Raw genomic sequence first — 12,861 nt, 5'->3', positions numbered from 1 at the left:
TATTAGACTATTTTCCAAAAATATTAAAATGAAAAATTTTAAGATTAAAACCAGTTTTGTTAGCTACAAGGGTAAAACTGTTTACAATACGTTACGATGAATATCTACCTATAAATGTTACAACAAAGATTAATTTAATCTTATCTCGATTCTTTTAAAATTAAATAAATTGTGTAAGCCATGACAAGGAAATAACTTTTTATCAAGGGAGAAAAACATCAAAATACAATAAAAATAAAAAATCATTTATCGCATTGCAGCTTTCCGGGGATAGGAAAATTAAAAAGTAAAAGATCAAAACCATTTTGACTGTAATACGATATTTCTATGATTTTTAAGTTAGCTGAGAAAGAACCGGTTCTAATCCAGCGGCTAATAGTTGGTTTCGAAGCCATACTGGAAATTATATTCTACATTTTAGTCTACTAGATAATTGTTAAAACATTTATTTTGTAATTTTAAAAAACCTGTTTTTTTTACCTTTTTGGTTGTCAAGATTCTTGATCTCTCTGACTAGTTGTTCAGACTTGGCCACCAGTTGAATGTGTGGCCGTTTCTCCCAGGAGGACAGGCCCAGTTGCTGGAACAGGATCCTGGCCTGCTGGAATCCAAGTTCCCCATTGTTTGTCTCCTAAAACAAATATTTTGAAATAAAGTTTAGCTGTATTTAAATAACCATTTCAAACGAATCTAACATTTATTAGTTTGATTTTTAAAATGTTTTTTTTTTATTTGCTTAACTTTGAATCAAAGTGTTTAAAAACTTATATTTTTTCTTACTTCTCATTAATAGTTAATACTATTGAAATCTTTAGAATCATAATAAGGGAGATTTTAAGAAATCAAACTGTGGATGTTTCTTGTTTCTTTAATGTTAAGATATTTCATTTCATTTGGCAATCCGAATCCGAAACCCGCCCAATTTTAGACCAATTTTAAAATCCTGAATCAGTTTTTTAATAGCGGATTTGAATTCTGAATTGTTAGGCTAAAATTAGCGTCTTAAGTTATTTCTTTCAACTCCCACTCTTTGAAGGCAAAGTTTACCCCCCCCCCCCCCCATCTCTCCCCACCAACATCACCAAGAATTAGGCGAAAGGCTGCTGTGAAAATTATATATTTGGACGGATTCTTGTAAGAATCCGAATCCGGTCCAAAAATTGAAGGACTGCCAACACTTAAGAACAAAAGAGATTCCTTTGATAAAAAGTCTTATTATAACGTTTTTTTCATTCGTTGGCTTAACAACCTAGGGGACATTAATTAAAGGGGTAGTTTCACGCAATGCATTTGAACTTAATTTAGTGAACTGCATATTTTTTCCTGGTTAAATGGTTAAACTACATTTATATGGCATATATTTGAAAGAATTTCAATTTTCTACTTCGTAGTTTTAAAAATATCAAGACTTGAAAATCGTCTTTTTAAATTGCATATATCACAAAAAAGACAATTTTCAAGTTGTGATATTTTAAAAACTACGTGGTAGAAAATTAAATTTATTTCAAATATATGCTATATAAATGTAGTTTAACCCATTAACTAGGAAAAAATATGCGGTTCACTAAATTAAGTTCAAATGCATTTCGTGAAACTACCCCTTTTGATTAATTGGTTCATTTAGTTAAAAGTCCAAACGTTTTAACCACTAATTGTAATATTTCTCTTGCTTGAAACACTTACTTACACACACATAAAAATATCTACCTGTACACTGAAATCTGGAGGCCTGGCCGGCTTGCCGCCAATCCTTGAGGACACGGAGCTGGAACCGCCCACAGATCCTGGTCCGGCTCCGCCCATACCCAGCCGCAACATTTGCTCCTGCTCAACTTTTCTTTGGCCTGGACGACATAGTTTACATTATAAAAAGGTTCAAGTAACTAATTTGTAATAGTAAGTTATTTATCGCATCGTATTATAAACAGGTTTTCGCGGATATAAAAATGAAAAATTAAAACAAGTTTTGTTAGCCCCGAGGAACCGAAGGTATTAAACCTGGTTTTAATTTTATGATTTTTATTTTATCATTGTCTGTAATACGTTGATATACATGATTTTTCAGCATGGCTGAGAAAATGTTCTAATCCAGCGGATATTAATCTGTTTCGAAGCCTTACTAGAAAAATCATTAGCTATATATAAAAGATTATGCACAGTTTTATGTTTGTTTGTTTATTACTTTATGACTAGTTAGGTTAAATTGATATCATCTTTAATTAATTCAGAGGCCTATATCGATTTTTGAGAAAATTTCTAAATTAACGTAATTTTCTACATTTTGGAGTTTATCCTATTATGTTTAGTAGTATTTTTTTTTGTCTAAAGCTTAAGATCTTGATAATTGCTGAACAGATTAAGATCTCCAGTAGGCATCAAATATGTCTCGATATAGCTTTAGGCTGTTTTTTGCCTTTCAATAACTCTTCCAATATAGATCCCTTAGAAGCTAGGGGCGCCGCAAGTATCCCTTTAAAAAAAACTCGCCTATAACCGAAGAAATAATTTCCCCCTCTAGGTTTGTATCATTGGCTAGCCAGGGTGGGACAGAGTTCAGTGCCAGGTTGGGGCTGGACAGCAGCTCTGGAGAGGTGTGGCCCAGGTATTGGAGCAGGTCGTCCAGCTGATCCAGGTCCTCAGCTGTTCCCTACAGATAGATAGAAGATAGATAGATAAATGTATTGTAAGCTAGAAGAGAGAAAAAGATAAACAGAAACAGTTAATCATTGTATAGCTTTGCTACTAATAGGAAAGGGAAATAATATGTGATTATTGAACAGTATGAAATCACAAAACCTTTCTAAAAATAATATTTGTCTTTTGTAGCAGGACCGACAGACTGACGGACCAAGTGAATTACTGAATGCTTTTTGACATGCGGTATCCCCACAAAAAAATCAGCAGTGCTTGATCTTTAAATCGTTTTTATGGTGCGCTGAATCGGGGCGATTCAGAGGTGAACCGTAGGTGCACTGGTGGTAAGCCACAGCGCATCTGATTTTTAAAAGATTTTCGGCGCGGTGTTGTTAAATCAATTGCGCACTCACTAAAATATCGATCCGCGCCAGTACAACTTTATTACTTAAGCAGTGTCAGTAAGGTATTTTATATAAAATGCCGTGTTAGTATGGTATTTTATATAAAACATTAATATATAATTTATTTTAAAAATAACTATAAAAATGTTTTCACGATAGTTTTGCAATAAAATATTAAGTACCTAATTAAATTAAAATAAAATATTTATTTATTAAATAAATCACCCCGATTTGGTTCGGCAATGCCACTCGGTGAGTGGCATTGCCGCGCCGGTCCCGCGCCACTGGGCGCGCCAAATCGCCCATGCAAATTCGATTTAAAGATTGGTATTTAATAATTTTATGGTGCGCTGAATGAATCGCCCCGGTTTAAATCACCTATAAACGATTTAAAGATCAAGCTCAGTCTATCTTAAATGGCAGATAAATTAAAGTATAGAGTAGCTTTGTTACAAAAAAATCTGATGAAAATAAACCAACCTCAAACGTAGGCAACTCTTCAGGATGCCGATGCCGTTTTGTATGCCGGGGTGGTGATAGAACATTCGGCGCCTGATAGGGGGCGTAGCTGCCCCCCGAGGTGACGCCCTCCCAGCTGGGGGGCGGCACCCTAACTTGAGCGGGGGTGTAAAGAACCGAGGTGTCCCACACAAATTTTCCCGAGATGTCGCGCAGCAGGATTCTGACTTGGGTTTGAGCAGTTGTGAACCCGGACATCTCGTAATCATCCTCCAGTCCTGGACAAAAATTATGGCGCCAATTAAACAGGGATAGGACAAAGACATTAAATTAATATTTCCTTTACAATGAAGCTTCTCATAGGTCATGGGAAGGTTTATAACTATTTTGCAAGAGAGTACCACCATAATCCCAAGAAAAATCGCTCCTAATGAAAATTGATCCACACCAATTTTTTTTACTTTTTATTTCTTAAACCAAATTTGAAAATGGGGAGGGATTTTACTCCACAAAAGTGCCCCTAGAGGCCTCTTGTGGCGCGGCCACTAGTCATAGAATAAAGTCACTTCAAAGTCATCACATTAATCCTACCTGGAATTTCAACCAAAGATAGAAGAGTTGTATTATTCAAAATAAACATCTGGATGTTGGGTGACATGAAGGTGTCGAGGTTGAGGTCACCATTCAGCAGACCTGGCACGTCATCGTGTTCAGATACCTGGCTGGACAGGCTGCTGGCACCAACAGCCTAAATATAATATGACATTAGGTATAAAATATAACAAGATTAATTTCATGAAAACTGATTGATTGATTGATTAGCTATAGTTTCTTAGGGTTTGGACCTTAGTCGTCATGGATAGACTTTTGTATAGCTACTAAAACCAGCTCAACACAAGCAAAAAGTTCGTTTGTGGTCTAGAAAAAATTTAGATACTAGAAATTGGATACCTACTTAAAAAAATAAATGATTTAATTTGCATTTCAGGGAAGCTATAAATCTGGTCTTTTAAGTATGTTTGTTATAGTTTACCTGTGGGAAATGATTTAGGTGGTTGACAAGATGTGAAAGAAGCGTCCTTGCAGCTAGTTGTACCACGCTGCCGGGTCCTTCATCCTAAAATTTAATTTGTCGTTAAAGATCTCGCTAACTACAGAGTCAATTGATTTTTAAAATCTAGGTGAGCTCCATATATACCTTAAAATGGTTTTACGCTATTTTACTGCCTCAAAATAATAGGGGCGCAGGTACTATTGTTAATTACTCGACTACTTATTATTTTCATCAGGTATGGCTAAACTTAACTAAAATATTCAACTAATAATTTCCATTAGATATCATAATACTTACCAGTTGAAACCATAAACATATAATCGATTGTCTTTAGGTATGAAAAGTATATTCAACTTAATAAATTTTTTTATTAAAGCTTGGGACAGATATTCAGAAAGTTTTTTAGACTCTGTTTTAATTTTAACTTATATAAATTTCTCTGTATTTCTATTTGATTCAAATCATAAAATATCTAGGTAAAAATCATTTAAATAAATCATTTATTATAATAAAGTAGTTGGGTCTTTGAATATAAGTCAATAGCATCGGAAATATGAAAACAGCCAAGTCGCTACAAAAGAGTAGACATCAACTTGCTAGCAGATAGTTGTCAAGGTTTAAATATACATCTATACTTAAACATTTATTATTTGAAAATGAGGCCCTGTACATTGCATATAAATGCAGGGAAAGCATGCATGCATAGTTTGTCCACAAATATTTGTGTTGACTTGTTGAAGTACATGCTATAATTGGTGCGCAGCTTCGCAGAACCAATCCATTCATTCAATAATAATTGCATTTCATGCTACTTTTGGTTTCAAGAAAACAGGGATTGATCAAAGGAAATAATTTTTAAAAAATATGGCAGGGGTGTATATTCTACATGGGATCCCCTGCTCAGGGGGGGGGGGGGGAATAAAAAATAAGTAGTTGGAGGGAAGAAAAATGTAAAAATTAAAAAAACTAAAAACATTTTTTCCATTCCCCCCCCCCCCCCCCTTGGTAAAAAAAAACTAAAAAAATGTGTGGTAGGAGGGATAAAATAAATAAAATATAGAGTTCTTAAAATATTTTTCCATTTTCCCCCCTACTTGGTGAGAAAAAACTAGGGGGGGGGGGGGGGGGAAATAAAAAGATTTGTTGCAGGGGACAAAAAAATCTTGTGCATAATATACACCCCTGAAATATGGTAGACCCCCGTTAAAAGCCAGCAAAATTCGTGTAGGGCTAGGTATACATTGATACAAGATTCAAAAGTGACTAAACAAGATTTCTTAGGGATTTTTAAATGAAATGCAGGATAACTAATAGAAATGACATAGATTTACAACACCCTTTCTTCATGTTATTCTTATAAAAAATTTTATGTAAGGTAATTGTAATTGGTAAAACAGGCACTTACTTTTAAAATTTAAGAATTCTTCTTCCTACTAATTGAAACTCTTTATTTTATTAGGCCGTGGGTAAATTAGAACGATAAATGAATAAAAGCTGTTGAACAAAAAATATACGAACCAACTATAATATTTATATTATTTTCTATAATTGCACATACGGGAATCTTGCTCTACGGATCTTTAAACATAACATAGCATAACTTAACATATTCATAAATTATAGTAAACATATTTTATCCTTCAAAGTTACATTACCTGTAAAAGAGGTAGAGATACGTCGTCTAAAAGTTCACGCGAACCAGATCTTGACTTCAACTGAAAATAAAAGAAATTATAGTCCCTTTCATGGCAACGTCTCTTAAGGAGCGTTTCAACTTTTTTTCACAAACGGTTTGCACATATTTCTAGCCCCTCCGGGAGGCTCTAACTCTGCGGGGCAATCACCTAACCCAACTATCTATAAAATAACCTATTAAAAGCTACTGTGAAAATATGACGAAACGCCCATTAAGAGGCGTTGTTTGTCACAAAAGTGACTATATCTACCCGAAATGTTTATGCTTTCATGGATTGTCTGGTAAAAAGATTAATAGTAGAAATTTAAAGCATGTTTCATAATGTTTTTGCTTATCTAGGGAGGAAACATTGTCACTGTAAATTACACTGGTACCCAAAGTTTTAAAACCACTTTATCCTATTTGTTGATTCTGATATGTTGAGAGAGTGTGGAGTGGACGAAGAACTTTGCAATCTTGTGGGACTGACAGATGCACCGCGTGTAGGCTTCTTCTCGGCATCCATTTTCAAAATGCAATTGATAATGCTAAGAAAAAAATAAACATTTTAAAATGCTTAGCCGGCACCAACTGGGGCTGTGATAAAAAGACAATAATCAACACCTACAAATCAATATGCAGAAGTGTCTTAGAATATGGCTGCCAAATTTGGGCACCCATAATTTCTCCCCATCTTTGGAATAAACTGCAAACAATTCAAAACCAAGCCCTAAAAATTGCCACTGGATGCCTAAAAATTGCAAGTTTAGACCACATCCACCACGAGACCAAGGTTCTACCCGTTCAACCCCATGCTATGCTTCTGACTAAACAATTCTTGCTCACCAACCATCTACCTGGCCACCCTGGACAAAAACATCTTGACAGACCACCACCACCAAGAAATATGAAGAAAACCATCCTTCACTACAAAAACGACATTCAACAATGCCTTCCCGTCATTGATAAACCTAGCCACAAAGCTGGATTAAAACAACTACATACTACAGCAATAAACAGAACCATCGCCAATTATGCTGATAATAGAGTTCTGAACGGAAAGCACCACCTTTAAATACAGAGGAAGAAAGTCTGCCAAGAAAAGTCCGTACAGAATTATCCAGACTTCGGTCTGGATTTAGCAGAAATTTAAATGACTACAGAAACAGAACCATACCTAATACCTGCCCCCTCGGCAATAACTCTCCACATGACGTAACCCACCTCTTCAACTGCCCCAACAATCCTACAACATTTACCCCCACAGATCTATGGAATAAGCCTAAAGAAGTGGCTTCATTCCTACAACTCAATAACGAGACTTGATGACAACCTGATACAAGAGAGAACGTGGCTACAATCATCATCATTTGTTGATTCTAAAAATTTTAATAAAATTTCAAATGGTTGGTTAAAGTGGTAGTGTTCAACTTTTAATCTACAGTAGGAGTTATTTTGTTTATCATCCTTGGGGATGTTTACCAATTTATCTGTCTTATGCATTAAGATATCTGGAAATAACCCAGGTGAACTATTACCTTCATAATGGATTTATTATTACTTGGTTTTTACACCAGATTATCATGTACTCTAATAAAATAAAACTTGTAGTTGGCTAAACTAACGATCCATACCCTCCCATCTTACTGGATAAACGAACTGACCAATAAAGAATGTCCATGTTAGCAACATAAGATGGCAACAATTTTACCCCTGTCATATATCCACGTATATTCTATATCCATTACCTTCATGGGGGAAGCAGTGACACTGGAGTTCCAAGGTTGTTCTCCCTTGAGATTGTCAATATGGATGTCAGGATCAAATCCCTCCACGTAACCGGAGGAACCACCAGGAGTTGAATGTCCTTAATTAGTATAATTGTTAAAATAATTTATACTGGCGTATTTCTGTCTATCCTTTTATATCTATTTTTATCTTACTATCTATCCCCATCTATCTATCTATTCTTATCCTACTATCTATCCCTATCTATCTATCTGTTCCTATTTATATATCTGTTCCTATCTATCTATCTGTCCATCTCTTTATCAATCACTATCTTTCTGTCTATCCATCTACCTGATTGTCCATTTGTTTTTATAGACATTTTTTTTAAATTTCTGTCTATCTACCTATCAAACTCTTTCTGTATATTTATCTATCCCTTTAACACTTTCTGCTTTTTTATCTATCTGTTACTTTCTGTATTATACGTCTACACAAAAATCTGTCAATCTATCTATCTATCTATCCCCTTTCCGCCAATCTTTCTATCTGTCCCTTCCTGTCTATCTATCTATCTGTCTGTCCCTTCCTGTCTATCTATCTATCTGTCTGTGCCTTTCTGTCTATCTATCTGTCTGTGCCTTTTTGTCTATCTATCTATTTGTCCCTATCTGTCTATCTATATATATATCTATCTATCTATCTATCTATTTGTCCCTTTCTGTCTATCTGTCTATTTATCTATCTATCTATTTGTCCCTTTCTATCTTTATCTAACCTGGCGACGTGGGCACACTAGTCGGTGTTGACATATTACTGCTCGGGGACCTCAGCCCTGACAGCAGGGCCTCGAACACGTGGTTCAACAGGGACTTTGAGTCCTCCTGGGGCTGGATAAGGGCCGGGATGGGTAGTTTCATGCACCACTCCCCGAGGCAGCTTAGCAGGCTCAGCAAGAGACGGCGGTCTTCTTTGGAAATCTACAAATATTTACAAACATTATACCTAAAACAATTTAGATTTGTGTCATATGATTTTTCGTATTTTACCAGAAAGGAGGGTATATTGAACTGTAAATTATTCTAGTCCCCAAAATTTTATAATCACGTTATCTTATTCGTTGTCATCAAAAACTATAGATGATAAATTGGATTGAAATATATGTAATGTCCATACTTTTAATTTTAAATTGAGTGTCCATACGTTTCAGCCACTAATTGTAATCTTCAGAATAACATTGAGGATATACATCCAGTGTCTTATCCCTTTAGATCCCTGATTAATATTACCTGGTTTGCTGTTTCAGGTTTGGGTAGGAGGGCCGCCAGCGACCTGGAGAGGACCTCAACAATACGTTTAGGTAGATCCTGGTGGTAGGAGAGTACCCGGTCAACTTGCTCGGATATCAACAATAGCATGTCACTGGCAACCTAAAAAAGGGTAGGTTTAAAACACTTTTTTTTATAATAAAATATTTTCTAAATAAATCTTCAAATTGTTTTTAGTACCTAAGTATGGAGGGACCTTTATTTTGCAATAATTGTAAATATAAAACAAACAAAGAAAAATTAAAAACATATCTGTTGGTGTTAAACCTGCAGAAGACATAAAGTCGATCTCAGGAAGATTGCCTTAGCACTAAAAAAGGCGTTACTTAATAAAATTATCATAACTTTTGCTTATGAAGCGCCGTCTAACCAAAGAGGGCAGTTTTCAAGACACTTAACAGGATGTTATTTGTATTTATTTAATTCATAATAAATTAGATTACAAATATGTTTACAGTATGTAGAGTTTTTGATGTATTACAGAAAAAAAGTTTGAGGTGATTTAAAAAAAAATACCTATTATTACATACCCATGCACTATTAGATTTCTTAGAAAAGACAATACATCTTGTTTACGAGATATCTAATATATTCCCCCAAATCCTCTCCTTTTTCAAACTTAAAAGTTATTTTTCGCATCGTATTATAGACAGCTTACCGCGAATATAAGATGTACGATTATAAGATTAAACCAGATTTTTTAGCCCCGAGATGCCGAAGGCACGTGCTAAAAAAACTGGTTTTAATCTTATGATTGTACATTTTTATATTCGTAGAAAACTGGATATAATACGATGCTAGACATAATTTTTCCGTATTGCTGAGAATCGGTTCTGATCCATCGGATATTAATCGGTTTGGAAGCCATACTGGAATATATTTTACCTGAGCGACGGCCTTATTATTGAACTTGAGTGCAGCCAACAAGACAATGATGGCGTCTTTCAACTTGGGATGGTACGTCTGGTGTACTAACTCCCTAAAAAAGAAAATTTTTGTGAAAAATCCTTATAATAAAGTAACAGGAGGTGTGTTTGTCTATGTGTTTGTGTGTCTGTACCGAAGGATCTCGCTAACCGCTGAACCGATCGGGTACAGGGTAGCTTCTCATAGGTCCCGGGAAGGTTTATAACTATTTTGGGGGAGGGTACCACCACCCTCCCAAGTAAAATAGCCCCAAGAAAAAAATTACACCCCCCCAAAAAAAAATTAAATTATTTTTTTTAATACTAAAATAAAAATAGGTTTTGGGGGGGGGGGTCATCCCCCTTCCGCCGCCAATTTTTTTTTGACATTTAAAAAGAATTTAATTTAAAAAAATTGGTTTTGAGATTAGGCCTCTAGGGAGCGTAGTCGTAGTCTCAAATTTTCAAAATTGAAAAAAAAATTTCTAAGAGGATAACGCCGAAAACTTTAGGGAATAGTTTAGTTAACAATCAAATGTCCACCCTCCCTGTAATTAAAGGTATTATCATCAACAGAAGATTTTCAATCCTTATATAAAAGTATCAGTATCTGAGTGTCTGTCTGTCTGTCCTGAAGGATCTTGCTAACCACTGAACCGATATGGTTTTGCTTTACAGTCTAGCTTCTCATAGGGCCTGGAAAGGTTTATATCTATTTAGGGGGAGGGTATCAACATTCAACATCCTTAAATAAATGTACCCCCCTAAATTTGTTTCCTTTTTCCTTTCAAAACTAGAATTGAAAGTGGGTGGGTGGACTCTCCACATTTTACATTGTAAAAAATCTGACCTGTAAACAAAAGTGCCCAAAGAGGAGAGAGCTATACAGCGGGCCAGCCCGTTGGGCTCCTTCTTTCCTGCCTTTAACAACACACTGATGACCTAAAATATTTGTCTAATTAGTAAATTTTTTTATTTAAATATGTACTTTTTGTATAAAATAGGAGACATTCAAGTGTTGTAAGATAAAGAGAATAAGGTAGATAATGACTATTATAGAGAAGTATATTGTAATTAGATAAGAGGAAATTAATTTAGGAAGATAAATATCTGGTAGGGTAAATAAGTTTGATAAACAGGGATATCAAGTAAGTTAGATATTGACAAGATGTGTGTGTGTGTGTGTAACCATTGTTCCTTAGTGTTTGGACCTAAGTAGACAGTAGGACGAGACACTTTTCTATAGCCACTAGAATGACGCTCTCTGCAGAGGAGCTTGGGATAGGGTTGTACAGATATTATTTACTTGACTATTTAGTATCCAAACCACTCAATAATCTCCCTTCTTACACAACAATGGAAAGTTGCGTGAATGTATTACGACTGAGAATTTCGAGTCGAGTTGCCACATGGGGAATTGAACTCAAACTCTCACCAGATGACAAGATGTAATATGAGTAAGAAATCAAGTATTTAATATAGATTAGTATTAAGACAGAATGAAAATAGGAACAATAATAAGACAAATTGTTTGGATAGCTAGAAAGATAGATTAATAGATAAGATGAAATGTAGCGAGATAGATAGTAAGACGTGTAAATAGCAAGAAGACATCTAGATACCTGGTCTTGAAGGTCTTGACTAGAAACCAATGACAGCTGTTCTGCAGCCGGCATGAGAAGGGGCAGAGAGCTAACTACACTAGGGTAAGGCAGCAGAGACCCAACTATGCTCACTGCTTCAGTCCGGGGTAATCCCTACAATAGGTAGTGTCAATAAATCAATAAATACGATATTTTGAAAATTAAAACTTTCGGGTATAGCCCCTTTCGTGGCAACGCCTCTTAAGGGGCGTTTTGTCGTATTTTCAAAGTAGCTTTTGATGGGTTATTTTTGGTTAGGTGATTGCCCCGCAGGGTTAGAGCCTCCCACAAGGGATAGAAATAGGGGAAAAGCTACTGTGAAAATACGACGGAAAGCCCCTTAATAGGCGTTACCACAAAAGGGACTATACCCAAACTTTCTTACGTGAATGAAAAAAATACCTTCATATTCTAGTTTTAAGGCATACGTGTTTATTACTGGGCAATATCCATAACTAAGGTATAGAATAATACTGATTTAGAGATTAATAACGGCTATAAAAGAAATTATTTTTGGTGGGGGAGGGGGGGATTTATCATTAGATGATGGGTACTCAACCTCAAAATAGTTAAAAACAATCCCTGAAAAGGAGAACCAGATCGGTCCAGCGCAGCGGCTATCGAGATCCATTGCTACAGACATACAGACAACTAGACATCCTGTTACTTTGACATAAATAAAATGTATACCTTGAATTCTTGTGATGAAATAACACTGTTGGCAGCTGCTAAATAATCATACAGAAACATTGTATACCCAGGCAACATTAGAGAGAAGAATCTAAATATATAATAATATAGAAATAATACTACTAGCAGGTGCTAAATAATCATACATAAGCAGTGTATACCCAGGCAACATTAGAGAGGAGAATCTAAATATATAATAATATAGAAATAATACTATTAGCAGCTGCTAAATAATCATACAGGAACATTGTATACCCAGGCAACATTAGAGAGAAGAATCTAAATATATAATAATATTGAAATAATACTACTAGCAGGTGCTAAATAATCATACAGAAACA

The 12,861-nt window shown here is 35.3% G+C and overlaps 1 protein-coding gene across 1 annotated transcript in view; it reads right to left on the bottom strand.

The window, feature by feature from the left end:
- The window catches only part of LOC145328140 (ral GTPase-activating protein subunit alpha-2-like), a 95,011-nt gene that overhangs the window by 16,234 nt on the left and 65,916 nt on the right, over positions 1-12,861 (bottom strand). The window contains exons 29-42 of the mRNA XM_080171718.1: positions 12,521-12,611; positions 11,810-11,944; positions 11,038-11,129; positions 10,168-10,261; positions 9,244-9,384; positions 8,733-8,934; positions 7,975-8,093; positions 6,207-6,266; positions 4,531-4,614; positions 4,089-4,245; positions 3,519-3,775; positions 2,488-2,647; positions 1,708-1,844; positions 481-631 (exon numbers count right to left, since the gene is read on the bottom strand). Of these exons, the coding sequence (XP_080027844.1) occupies positions 481-631; positions 1,708-1,844; positions 2,488-2,647; positions 3,519-3,775; positions 4,089-4,245; positions 4,531-4,614; positions 6,207-6,266; positions 7,975-8,093; positions 8,733-8,934; positions 9,244-9,384; positions 10,168-10,261; positions 11,038-11,129; positions 11,810-11,944; positions 12,521-12,611 (1,880 nt within the window). The remainder of the gene's footprint in view (positions 1-480; positions 632-1,707; positions 1,845-2,487; positions 2,648-3,518; positions 3,776-4,088; positions 4,246-4,530; positions 4,615-6,206; positions 6,267-7,974; positions 8,094-8,732; positions 8,935-9,243; positions 9,385-10,167; positions 10,262-11,037; positions 11,130-11,809; positions 11,945-12,520; positions 12,612-12,861) is intronic.

The sequence above is a fragment of the Acartia tonsa genome, chromosome 9 (genome assembly GCF_053477335.1).
Source record: "Acartia tonsa isolate MP-2025a chromosome 9, ASM5347733v1, whole genome shotgun sequence".
Lineage (NCBI taxonomy): Eukaryota > Metazoa > Arthropoda > Copepoda > Calanoida > Acartiidae > Acartia > Acartia tonsa.
The sequence above is the reverse complement of the archived record's forward strand: the minus strand, read 5'-3'. Positions and strand labels throughout refer to the sequence as shown.